At 54.9% G+C, this 13,098-nt stretch overlaps 1 protein-coding gene across 1 annotated transcript in view; it reads right to left on the bottom strand.

The window, feature by feature from the left end:
• The window catches only part of COL22A1 (collagen type XXII alpha 1 chain), a 257,921-nt gene that overhangs the window by 223,571 nt on the left and 21,252 nt on the right, over positions 1-13,098 (bottom strand). Inside the window, exon 3 of the mRNA XM_042973098.1 lies at positions 9,736-10,302. Coding sequence (XP_042829032.1) covers positions 9,736-10,302 — 567 coding nt within the window. The remainder of the gene's footprint in view (positions 1-9,735; positions 10,303-13,098) is intronic.

A 13,098-nucleotide genomic window follows, 5' to 3' on the forward strand; every position in this document is an offset into this window, starting at 1 on the left:
CTGCCATGTCACCTTTGGGCACTCTGATGTTTGGCAAGTTCTATTTCATACAGGCTTTGCATAAAAATCGTGCAATAGCACCGTGATAATAAGAACCACAGTCAATGAGCTGCCAGATTGGTAAATACCATCTCAATTTTACAGACGAGGAAATCAAGTGTCTGAGAGGTGATGCCCTTGCTGAGGGGTCCCTAGCTGGCAGGTGGCAGAGCTGGGATTCCACTCCAGTTCCCCTGCCTCAGATCAGGGTCTTGATGCGGAAACTATGAGTCCCCTGCGTACAAGCTCCAAAGGGGGCCTTTTAAGTGCATATTCCCCCTGCTCTAGGGAGTAGGTGGTACTATTACCATTTCCATTTAACAGGGAAAACTAAAGCTTAAGAAAGTAATCTGTCCAAACAGAAACCTGGACTTAACCCAGGCTTTTAGATCTGAGTCCCATCTGCTAAACGAGAAGACTATAAAGTCACATCTCCTGAGGGACAGAAGGCAGGATCCGAACCCAGGCCTTCCCTGAATTCTCGTCCTGGACTCCTGCCCTCCACCCGAAACGATGCTTTCTCACAGGGGCCATATTGCCTCCCAGGGGCAAACACTGCTCAAGGGAGGGGGTGAGCAAGTCAAAGAGATCCCATGGCTTGGGCCCACCCAAGTTCAAGCAGCATAAACAGGCTGTATTCAATCTCAGAGAAGGAGGCAATTGGGAGGAAAATGCAACATTTATACAGAGTCGTTTAGGGGACATAACAACAAAAAAAAGAAAGCTTGAGAAACACCTCCCTAGGTGAAAGGTAATCACCGTTCCAGAAAATAGTATATGTACACGTGCACATATACATAGATAAAATTTGTGTATGTGTTATATGTAAGTTATACGTGTATACACAAATTTCACATGTACACACATACACATACATGTACATGTGCACACACGTGTTTCCACACATGTACATATATACATGCATGCACATTTATGTACACATATGTATGTGCATGTGTGTACACATGTGTGTATACTTGCATGTATGTGTGCACATGCATGTCTGCACGTAAGTGCATATACATGCATATGTATATTTGTGCATGTATACATGTGTGTATATACATGTATGTGTGGATGCATTTGTATATGTATATGTGCACACACATATACATATGCATATGAATGTGTGTGTGTGCACACATGTGTGTATACATGTGTGCATATATGTGAGTGCATATGTGTGCATATATGTGTATGTATATACTTATGTGCATTTACATGTGCATATACTTGTATGTGTGTACACACATGTATTTGTATGTGCATATAGCTAATTGTGTGCACACATGTGTGTGCATGTGTGCGCACACACATGTGTGCATATGTGTGTGCATGTGTGTATGTGGGTGTATCTGTGTGTGCGTGTGTGTGTATAGCAAAAGCAAAGTGCATAGCATGTGCTCAGGGCCACCACTGTGCCCAGTGCTTCCCATGTCCAATCCATGAGACCCCCATGACACTCCACAGCGTAGGAATGGTGCCAGCATCTCTCTGTATGGCCGGAAGGAGGCTGGAAAGACGCTAGGTACCTGGCCTGACTTTTCAGAGGGCGGGGAGGCAGAGCTGGGCGTGACAAGCACCAGCTCCAGCGAAGCGGAACTGCCCTGCCTGAGCACACTCTTGGAGGAACCGCCTGCGGGCACACACATGCAGGCACATGCGGAGTCCAGCACGAGGGAGACAGCACTACACTATCGTGAGAAGCCAGGACCCAGAAATAACGTGAGTGGTGGTCCGTCCAGAGGGTGGGGGGTGTGACAGCACACGCTCCCCCCTTCCCCAGCACAGTGGGACACACTCCCTGGCCCTAAGGGGCTACGGGCAGAATGTCCAGTTTTGACACATGGGCCTTGGTTTCAGGAAGAGACAGCAGTCAGGCAGGGGCACACACTGAACAGCTCCCAGGGACCCTTTCCAGGCACGGGCCTGGCTGGGCACAGCTGGGGACACTCGCCTTCCCGGATGTGTGCAAATTAAAAATAACTGAAGGCTGGCTTCAGTTTTCCATCATTTCCCATAATTTTCTTATGAAATGTCCCAGCACATCATCAGAATTAGGCAGTCCGATTACAATTTCTAGGGAGTGACCCTGATCACAAGTTTTCCCAGGAGAAACTCCCCATGACCTGTAGGTAAAGGGCGGGCCCGGCCGGAATTGCTTCTTGAGGCTGATGTGGTCCCAAGGGCCAAGCCACAGACATCCACGTGGCGGCTCCAATCCCACAGCTGATGCTGCCACAGATTCCTCTCCGGCCTTCAGATCCATCCAGAGGACGGGCTGGGTCTTGCGGCCACACACGTTCCCAGATGCCCGTGTGTGTGTTGGGGGAGGGGGATATATGTCTGTGTGTATATGTGTGTATGTGTGTTCTGTGTTTGTGTTGTATGCGGTGCGTGTATAGACGTGTATATGGTGTTTGTGTTGTGGACGTGTGATGTGTGTGCATGTGTGTGTGTTGGGGAAGGAGAATATATGCCTGTGTGTGTGTGTGTGTGTGTGTGTGTGTGTGTGTGTGTGTGTGTGGTGTTTGTGTTGTATGTGGTGTGTGAATAGATGTGCACATGTCTGTGTGGTTCTGTGTTGTGGACACGTGATGTGCGTGTGCATGTGTGTTGTGTGTGGTGTGTGTGGTGTGTGTATAGGGTTTGCGTGTGCAAGTGTGTGTGTGTGGTGTGTGTCCTCGTGGTACCACCAGTCTCCGGGCAGGCAGAGGGATGTGGTGATGGAGGCAGGAGTGTGGTCAGAAGGAACTGGTCACTGGGGTCAATGCCACCAGCAGGCTGTGCCTTCTTTGAGGACTATAACACTCAGGTCCAGAGGGAGACGAGGCCCAAAGAAATTCAGGCTGGATGTGTGACCCAGGCATGCCAACGGCTGACCCAAAGCCCTTTTCTTGGGCATTACTACCGGTCATCAAGGGGACAGAGTATTCCTGGCTCTACTTCTGGCCAAGGGAAGACTCGTGGCTGGACGCCTTCTACTGCACACACGTGGAAATGTTAAGCTGGGAAACGAAGCCTCAACTTCCACCTCCCGAAGTGGGGGGTAACAACCCCCCCCCCCCCCAGCACGCAGACTGCACGCCTACCTACCCCAGCTGCCTCTGCCTGGAGCTCTGGGCGTGGACTGATCCTTGCCATCCCAAGCTCAACTCAATTCTTCTCTTCTCAAGGGGACTTCCTCTAGGAATGTCACTCTACATGCAGGATCACAGGTGTCTTATTCAAGGAGGAACCCTGCGCCTCAGAACAATGTCTGTGAGATAACGGGGGATCCATTACAATGTGTCGGGAAAAAAATAACCCAATACTGTAGAGTCCTTAAAACATCCACAGTTGTCAGGTGGTGTCTTTAAAGGTCCATCCAGTCCATTCCTAACTATGTAAACAAGTTGTGTTGTTTACTGAAAACGCACCACAAAAAGAAAAAAGGACAAAACAAATTATCAAGTGAACCTAATAACTCACTTACAAGGCGATGGCCTGTTGATGAGCACAGTACAGAGCAAGGTGAGCCTTCGATGGCCACAGTGCCCACAGCGGGGCTAACCTGTGCCCCATCATGACAAAGGAGTGCGTAAGGAGGCATTCACCCTGCACACAGGGAGCCGGGCTCGGGGGGACGGAACGAAAGCAGGGGCACCCACTGATTAAATGTAGAGCTGGGGTACAGACGCCAACATTTTTCCAGTGAGAGTCACAGGGGAACAATAAAATTAATCTCCCTGCCACACAAAACAAGTCAGTCTCCCTCTCTCTCCCCGCCTCTCCCCTCCCACCATATTGGTAAGTATAATATCCAGGAGTCTGGACTCTCATTGGAACAGCAACACAGCTAAGCACAAACACACCAACAAGAGACAGACAGAGACAGGGTGACCACGTGTCCTATGACAATGCACCACAGAAACATGGGAAACCCACACTGGGGTCTCAGCCTGGGAGCTAAGAGAAAGGACCCAGGAAAGAGGCTCCTGCTCATGGGAGAGGGGAGAGAGGACCACCACCGAGTGTCCCCGAAATAGAAGGAGGAGGAGGGTCCAGCTGTGGCCAGCTGGCATTCCACAGGCTCACTCACGCCACCCGATAAGCTATATAAAGGTTGTTTTGTGGCCACGACAGAGCCCGGGGTGGAGAAAGCTCTTAATTACAGCCAGTGCTCTGGGGTTGGGCCCCGTCCGCAGCCTCCGCCCCACACACTGCAGGAAGCCAGGCTGAGATTGAGTCCCCTGGGAACCCAGTCAGGCCGCAGAGGCAGGAGCGGATGCCACGACACGGAGGCACCTCCCTGCATGAGCCCAAGGCCGGGGGGACAGTGAGCCACATACTGTTAGCTTTACTCGTTTGCTCAGCAAACAGCCACTGGTCCCCATGTGAGCCAGGCCTGCAGCAGGAACCAGCACCGTTCAGCATCAGAAATCCAAAGGATCACAGAGGGGCGGCCTGGCAGGCCTGACTCAGGGCGGTGGACACAGTCACATCTCCCTGTGACCCCCTGGCGAGCCATGCAGGCCCCCTGTGCCTCAGTGCTGCCCACAGCATAGGGAGAGCCAGGAGATCTGTGTTGGGAATTTGGGGAGACATGAATGACATGGCGATTTAAAGATGCTCCCTAAGCACCACAACTTCCTGGAAAGGACTCGGGACCTGGGTCAGACAGAACTGGGGGTAAACTCCCAGATCTCCTCCTTGCCTGCCGGGCCACCCTGGGGAGTGACTCTGACCCAGTCATCACGGACACTCAGGGGCAGTCACAGTGCAAGCCAGCACTGGGTGTATGTGGCACACGCGAACTCTGACGGATGTAAGCACAGGGTTAAGTCGTAAACACACTGGAACAAATAAATTAGCAGCACGAAGTATCCTATCTGCAGCCATGACCTAGGTGGCAGGATAGCAGGCTGGAATTCGAATGCAGCTCTTAGCAGAGTGTTGAACAAAGGCATCTCGAGATCCTGAGAAAAACAGGTCAGGTCCATAGGTGGCCAGGGACACTTGGGACAGAGAAGCTTCTGCAACCACCACCCCAGAGATGTTCTGTCCGTCTCAGGTCCCCTCCTGTTCCCACACTGCCCCCTCCTCGGCTCACCTGGTCCCTCTCAGCTGGGCTTCCAGACCAGACCAGCCACGGCTCACAGACCCCAACCTGTGCTGCCTTAGGGCTGCAGACACCGGCCCCTCAACCCCTGTACACGATCTAAGGTTCATCTTCCCCTCTGAAGGGCAGCCCCGGGGAGCCTGCCGTCCCTCAGAGCCACCCTGCCTCCCATCTGTGGCCAAGCTGGAGGGAAAATGGGTTCTGGATGCAGTTGGACCTCAGTCCATCAACAGCAGCAGCAGCAGCGTCTGGTGCTAAGGTCCAGCAGACACCCTGGCTCCATTCGTTCACCTCTGGTGGCGTTGGGTTTGTCCCACTCGACGAAGCCGGGTGGCATCGTTGGCATGATTTAGCCCATCCCAGCCAGCCCGCCTTTTCCAGACCTTCATCAGCCTTCAAAATCTAACCGTTTGTCTCTGCTCGCCAAAATACGGGTGAGTTCAATATTTCAGTTCTTTTTGGGAATGATGTCGGGTTTGCCGAATATTCTTATTCTTTGCATTTGGAAGAGGGTAGTACTTCTAACATGCAGATCACAACAGCAAACACAGAACTAACTGCCAGTCTCCACCCTTAGGTCTAGGCGGCTCCTTTCACTTCCCGGGCTCTGTTCCGGGCACTCGGAAACCACAAGGAACAGAGTTTGCCCTCGTCAAGCTTATTCTTGTGTGTGAAGACAGACCCCGGGCAGATAAACTACCAGACACATGAAACTGCACGTGGTAACAGTGTCCACACTCCATCGTGTAATCAGCCGCCACTTTCCTGCCGTCTCAAGGAGACAAAAGGTCCCCAAGGACAAAAAAGAATATCCGATCCATCACCGCATCCTGGCCCTTGGCATGGCCCCCAAAGGACGAATCACTCAGTGTGTGGTTGCCGAATGAATGAATGAGTAGGTCGGATCCAACTGAACGATCACTACCCCAAAAACCCCACGTTGTTAGTCTGCGAATTTCCAGATCATCAGTGCAAAGCCCCTATTCAGAACAGCTCCTATTTGAGTTCCGAAGTCACCCAAAGGCATCTCCTCTGTGCCCAGGGACTTCTGGTCATTTGGATTTTGTGAGGCTCCTGGATTTAATCTCACTCGATGCGGTTCAGTATCTTACTGTTAGCTATCTTATTTTATTTTGCTTTGTTTCTAACTGAAGCAATTCTAAGGGGATTTTGTTTCATTCATCACCAGAATAGACCAGGCCCTGGTCAGCTTACATCTGCATTTACAAAAGCAGATTCCCTCCAGACAGCTGAGCATACCTTAAATCTTCCGTCTGTTCAGGCATTTGGAGGACCCCGGCCACTGTGAGTTTTCTGAGCGTTGTCATGGGGAATACGTGGTGTCCCCGGCTGGCCAGCATCAGTGTCCATTTCTCTTGGTTACAGGGCCCCTGTTTCCCTGCATGGGTCACACATCCTCCCTTGAGGGGGGTGGGGATGGAAACTAGGACAGGGTCATGTAGTTTAGGCCCCAGTCAGCCTCCTTCCACTCTGGAGCTACAGTTTTGGTCTGGGGAGAGTCTCAGGCCCACACTTCTCTGTCAGACCAAATCCAGGCACGCTGGGCCCCAGTCTTGTCTGTCCTGGGGCTGGAGTCTCACATGGCCCTAAGATTCTCCACAGGTAGCCCCATGTGCCCCCCCACACACACCTGTTCTCCCCTCCTTCGCTACTATGTCGCCATCACCTGGGCCCCTTGTTGGCTGCCGTCAGACAGGCTCAGGCCAGGGGAGGAGGGGAGACGAGGGGAGGGACAGAGGGCGGGTGGGGGCTTCCTTCCTGCTCCCTCTAGGCCATAGCTGAGGCAGCAGGTGCCTTCCCTGAGGGGACTTCGGCTCCTGTCACACGGCCTCCTCCCCCCACGGGGGTCTGGACACACCTCCGCCCTTGCCATCAGCCAGCTCCCCTCGCTGCCCATTCTCAGGGCCTCAGGATCCCTCACCGACCCCACCCCTCTTCAGTGAGCCATCCGTGCCAGGACCCAGATACAAAAGGCTGCCAAGGACGGGGTTAGGCCAAGAAAGAACCTAGAAACGGCAGGGGTTGAGCGAGGCCTGGTCTCATCACTCAAGCCCGCCTGACCTCTGGCCTTTCTGTTGTGTGTGAGGTCAATCTGCTTTATTCCCCAAGCCCGTTAGAGCGGGGTCCTCTACTGCCTGTGAGCGGAACGCTGTCCTCGACTCAGAACCGAGGTCAGCGATGGCGCAACCTGAGTCCCGGGGCCTGGTGGGGGGCAGCCAGTGCATGGAGGCTGAAGCCCCGGATTCCATCCCCAGCCCTGCTTTAACTGGGGAGCACAGCTCAGTGACTTGGCCTCTCTGGGGCTGTCCTCACCATTCCCAGTACCAACCCCCAGGCATGGAAGTTCTTCAGAATCTACACTCTGCTTGGCCCAACTCTAGAACCAGTCTGGACCGAGGCTGGCAGGAAGACACAATGCCAGTGGGCAGGGTCTAGAGGAGCACCCATGAGCCACCACGTGGGACTGAGCCACCACGTGGGACTCTCACCACGTGAGAGTCAGGCTGGGCCTGACTCTCGTCAGCTCAGAGGTCAGTCCTGAGCCCTGGCCCTACCACACTGCCTCTCCTGCCTCCCTGCTCTTTCCCATCCTGGCTGGATCTCTCCGTCTGGCTCCTGCTACAGGCCTAGCAGCTGCCCCTTCCGGGAGCCTAGCAGGCTGCATGCTGTGAAAAGATCGCCATGATGTGCGTGGTTGCAGTGCGGGTCAAGGGAAAGTCCACGGCCAACGCCTTCTACACTACTGCATAGGTTTCCTTCACTTGGCACTCAGGGCATCAATCTCCTCATCTGTGGAATGGGTGTAGTCCTCGTGCTCCATCTATCCCCAGCACCGTTTGTCCCTGAATTTCTCCAGCAGTCCTATAAAGGGTCTCCTATCTGACTGCGTCACACCCCTGCACAAAACCCTTCCACAATTCATCTGAGCACACAAGGCCCTCCTTTACTGAGAGTCGGACAATCATACAAAACCACCAACCCTAGTTCCCTCCTTTACCACGGCAATACAGGTCCATGATTGTTCACAGACTGCATCATACCACCCCTCAATCCCTCATCCTACAGCTCAGGCATGTCCTGCTAAATGGTCTAAGCGTCACCTCCTCCAGGAAGTCCTCCCTCATTCTCAGGGTCATCACCGAGCACAAACACGGTAGGACCCCCTGAGATTCTGTGGCACGTTTATTAAGGTCACCCCCACTGTATTAAATCCCTTTTTATGCGTCTTTTTGGCCATCTAGACTATGAACACTCCAAGGGCAGGGGCTTTGTCTTCTCTTTGTCTACAGGCCCAGAACTCAGCACAAGGCCCCACACACACTAGATCTCCAACACGTATCTACGAATAAGTGAGTGGAGATTAAGTAGGGTGGGGCCAACAGAGGAAAGAGTCACAGAAAGGTAAAGGGCCCGAGGGCGTTCTGTTTCAGACACAGCTTAGCTGTTTTCCCACAGGGCTGCAGGCCAGGCCCCTTCCCGGGAGCAGACCCTCATGGCTCTCCCAAGTCATGGCCAGCTGCTCCCTCCGCTGGCCCCAACCCCAAGGCTTCCCTGTCCCCGACAAGGGGTGATGTTCTCAGTCCCCGGAAGTAGTCAGCAAAACTGACAGTCCCAGAGGCTGGGACTCTGCTCCCAGCCCCTACCTGCTGGTCTTGGAGGCTGGGGGAGAGGGGAGGTGGGTACCAAACACTGGTCATGACCCAGGAAGGACAAGTATCACCCCAATGCAGCAGGCAGAACAGAAGCTGGACACAGGCCAGTGCACGGAAAACCCACTTCTCCCTTCCTGTCCTTTGGGGGAGGCTGTCCTGAGAATGATACAACAAGGATGTTGGAGGTCAGCCTTCAGGGTCAGATCCCTGCCTGCTGCCCAACCTCCCCATCCCCCATCCCCAGCCACAGTCAACAGATTCCAGACAACCTCGGGTTATCTCAGGGCACCAGGTCAACAGCACTTGGCCTCTGAGATAAAAGCAGTGCCCAACCATGTAAGTGGCTGGCTGGGGGTCACAGAAACCTGCCTTGTGCCCATTTTCTTGGCCCACCTCTCAAGGCATCCCTGGGGAGAGGAGAGGGCCCCATATATTTCACCTGCCATGTGCCTTAGGGAGGGCTTTGTGTGTAGGGCTCTGACCTCAACGGCCATGGAGGTAGCAGATATGTTCCCACCACAGAAATACAGATCCCACTGCTTTGCATTTAAGGATCTCTAAGTCTCTCAGGGTGGGCAGGACTGAGGACCCAGCCCCATTTTAATTTCCATCCAGCCTGCGACCTGGAGGCGGAGCCTGGGGAGGAGCCAGGGTGTGGGCCCCGCCTCCAGCGCCGAACTGGTTTTCCCTGGTCACTGAGCCCTGGCAGGTGGACTGTGGCCTGCGCCTGCCATCAGCCCCTGCCCCGACACGCGCCCCTGCCTCTGCCGCCAGCCCCTGTCCACTGCTCCTGCTATCGGCCCCTACCCCGTCCCCTGCCGCCAGCCCCTGTCCCCTGCTCCTGTCCCCTGCTCTCCACCCCTCCCCGCTGAGCAGTTCAGCACCCCCCCCCCCCGCCCCGCGCGCCCCGCACCCACTCACTTTCGCACAGGCGGCGTCTCAGCTTGCCGCGGATCTTGTCGATGGCGTTGAAGTCGGACACGTGGAAGACGTGTGCGGACTTGGGCTCCGAGGCGATCTCCTCCAGCTCCTCCTTGAGCGCCGCCCCGACGCCCACGGCGAAGATGCGGATGCCCGCGCGGTGGGCGGCGGCCGCGGCGTCCATCACGAGGTCCTGGCTGCGGCCGTCGGTCAGGAGGATGGCCACCTGCTTGAAGGCGCGGTCCCCGGGGCGGCCGCCGGCCTGCGGTGAGAAGCTGTGGCGCGTGATGAAGCGCAGCGCGTCGCCCGTGTTGGTGTTGCCGCCGTGGTAGGCCAGGTGCCGCGCCGCCGCCTTGACCTCCTCCCGCGAGCCAAAGAGGCCCAGCTCGAAGGCCGTGGCCGGCCGGTCGCTGTAGCGCACCACGCCCACACGGGTGCGCTCGGGCCCCACCTCGAAGGTGTCCACCAGGTTGGCCACCCACTGCCGCACCTTCTCAAAGTCCTCCTTGCCCACGCTGGAGGAGGTGTCCAAGAGGAAGACCAGGTCGTAGTGCACGGTCTTGCAGCCTGCAGGGGGAGAGGAAGGGCGCCCTGGCCCAAATGCACTGGGAAAGGTCATGCCCTTGGGCCTGGAGGGGTTGGGGGGGGGGGCGCGCACTCCTGGGGGCCCTGGTCTGGCTGCCTTAAAGCTGCAAAACCTTGGTTCCTTAACTTCTCATGGTGATGAGCGTCCCCAAGTTTGCTGTGAGGTTCAGCGGCCAAAAACTGACCCCTTGCATAAAAGGGGTCAACGTTCAGGGAACACCATTGTACCTATTTCCTAAATAGTTTTGGTTTCGGTTACACGGTGACTGCCTTGTTTGTTTGTTTGTTTAAACCTACTACAAATAATGCATGATTTCAGAAAACGCAATCAAAAATGTTTTCAATGCTTATGTTTCCAGCTACGGAGAGTCAGCACTGCCAACCCGCAGCGTGTACACCTGTTGGTTTGTGTCTCTGCATAGTTCCTAGTGCACGTGGGACTTTACTGGACACACTGATACGTGGCTGTTTTCCGCACCTCCTGCGATGTGCTAGAAACCCATCTCCAGGGTGATGGGGCCGGTTTCCACGGCTGCAGGGATTCCACTGCACAGGTGCACGTAATTTATTTAGCCAGCACTCTCGTTGGATGTTTAAACAGTTCACAGCATGCCAGCATTACAGACCACGTAAAATATACCACACTCAGGGGCACCTGGGGGGCTTAGTCGGTTGAGCCTCTGACTTCGGCTCAGATCATGATCTCGTGGTTCATGGGTCTGAGCCCCACGTCAGGCTCTGTGCTGACAGCTCAGAGCCTGGAGCCTGTTTCAGATTCTGTGTCTCCCTCTCTCTCTGCCCCTCCCCCCCCCCCTTGCGTTCTCTCTCCCTCTCTCTCTCTCCAAAGTAAATAAACATTAAAAAATTTTTTTAGAATTTCAAAAAACAGAAAAACAAGAACTCTGAATGTATTACACATACACACACACACACACACACACACACACACACACACACACACACAGATACTTCCTTATCCCTATTCCCACCTAAGCCAGGGCCACTGTTGAATTTTCCGCATCTACCTTTTAAACCCATGCTGCATTGTGCTGCCTGGAGCAGAGGTAAATCCCCCCACCTTCACCGGCTGGCTCCCTAACAGGATTAGAGCTTCTGGAGTGCTTGCCCAGATGTGTGGACTCAAGAGATAATTCCTGGGGAGTTTTTCTCCTTGACACAAAAGGTCATCCTTTTGTCTTTGGGACAATAGTGCTCTAGCCCGGGCAGGGTAATTGCTGCCGTGGACCAAGCAGGACCCAGCCTGTGGGCTGAAATCCTTGAGCACATTTAAGGGTGCAGAAGGTTTCTTGTTCCTGAGGTCTCACCCAGGGGCCCTTTGGAGCTCTGAGTACATTCTCTCGGGGGGCGGGGGGGGAACAGGTCAGGGAAGGGACTGCATCATGTGCATGTGAGAATTAAGTGTGGGTCTCAGGAAGGGCCCTGTCCCCGGAACCGGTGCCCTCAGCTCTGCCACAGGTAAGGGCCGTGTGTGTAAGCCCTGCAGGTAACCGCCCCCCTCTGGCCTGATGTGTTTGACACTACAAAATGAGGGCTTGGGAGAGATGGTTGCTGCCCCCCGAAACGCCCCGCACTTCTGTTTTAATAATCCCGTGTCACCGTGCTCTCAGGACCGTCTCAGTGGACACAGAGCCCCACACTCCTCCCATGAAGACCGGGACGTCCATGGTCATTGCTGTCTTCCCAGCTAGCTGAGCTGGGCAGAGAAATACACGAGGAGACTTGGGGAAAACAACACCGAAACACAGGCCCTGGGGTTTTTGTCTGTGTGTGTTTCCTTTGCAGGCTCAGAAACCTGGCGTGGCTCAGGCAGGCACCTGCCTGTGTTCCCGCTCCTCCCCTGCTGGGGGCTTTGGGCCTGTCTGTGCCTCAGTTCCTCATCTGCAAAATGGGGCTGTGTTTTAGAGCCCGGTGACCTCCCTGCTCGAGGACCCCAGAGAGCAGGCTCTGTGCTCGGCGCCCTGATACCGACCGGCTCGTGTTCCTGACCCCTCCTTCACGCCTCCACGCCGATGGCACCCTCCCCAGGAGGCCCTCAGGCACGTGGACCAACCACTGCCACGACTCACCCCTCCTGCCCCCGGCTGCCTCTTCCGCAGTGAACTTCCCACTCCCCTCTCCCCCGTCTCCTCCAGAGTCTCGTTGCCCTTGCGGTCCTGGCCGCCTCTTCTGGCTGGACCCCAGCGTGTCCATGTCCCCCGGAGTGTGTCCCCAAATCCCTCCCAGAGCAGGACAACACGACACCATCCTACCCCTGCCCTCCGTCCCCAAGGCCCTGCAGGTTCTCTGCACACCCCACGGCCCACTTGGGACGTGTGGTCAGAGCTCATTCTTCTCCTACACCCTCCCCCACACTCACTCACCCACATGCTCTCACACACTTGCACACACACTCACACACTCACCCACATGCTCACTCACATGCACCTAGACTCACACCCACACGTTTGCACACTCAACCCACCCTCACACACGTGCTCACACACTCAGGCTCACACAAACACACGCTCAGGTTATTTCACACACTTTTGTACACACAAACGCACCTCAGACTCTTGCACATGCACACTCATTTGCACACGCTCATTTAGACACAAACTCACACCCGCACAACCACATTCGGCCAGACCCTTGCACACTCATCCACACTCCCTCTCACGCATGCACATGTACTCACATTCACAACCTTCACACAAACACACTGCCTCAGCCTCTTGCACACTCATTCACTCTCTCGCACCCCCACCCCCACGCACGGGC

The sequence above is a fragment of the Panthera tigris genome, chromosome F2 (genome assembly GCF_018350195.1).
Source record: "Panthera tigris isolate Pti1 chromosome F2, P.tigris_Pti1_mat1.1, whole genome shotgun sequence".
Taxonomy (NCBI): domain Eukaryota; kingdom Metazoa; phylum Chordata; class Mammalia; order Carnivora; family Felidae; genus Panthera; species Panthera tigris.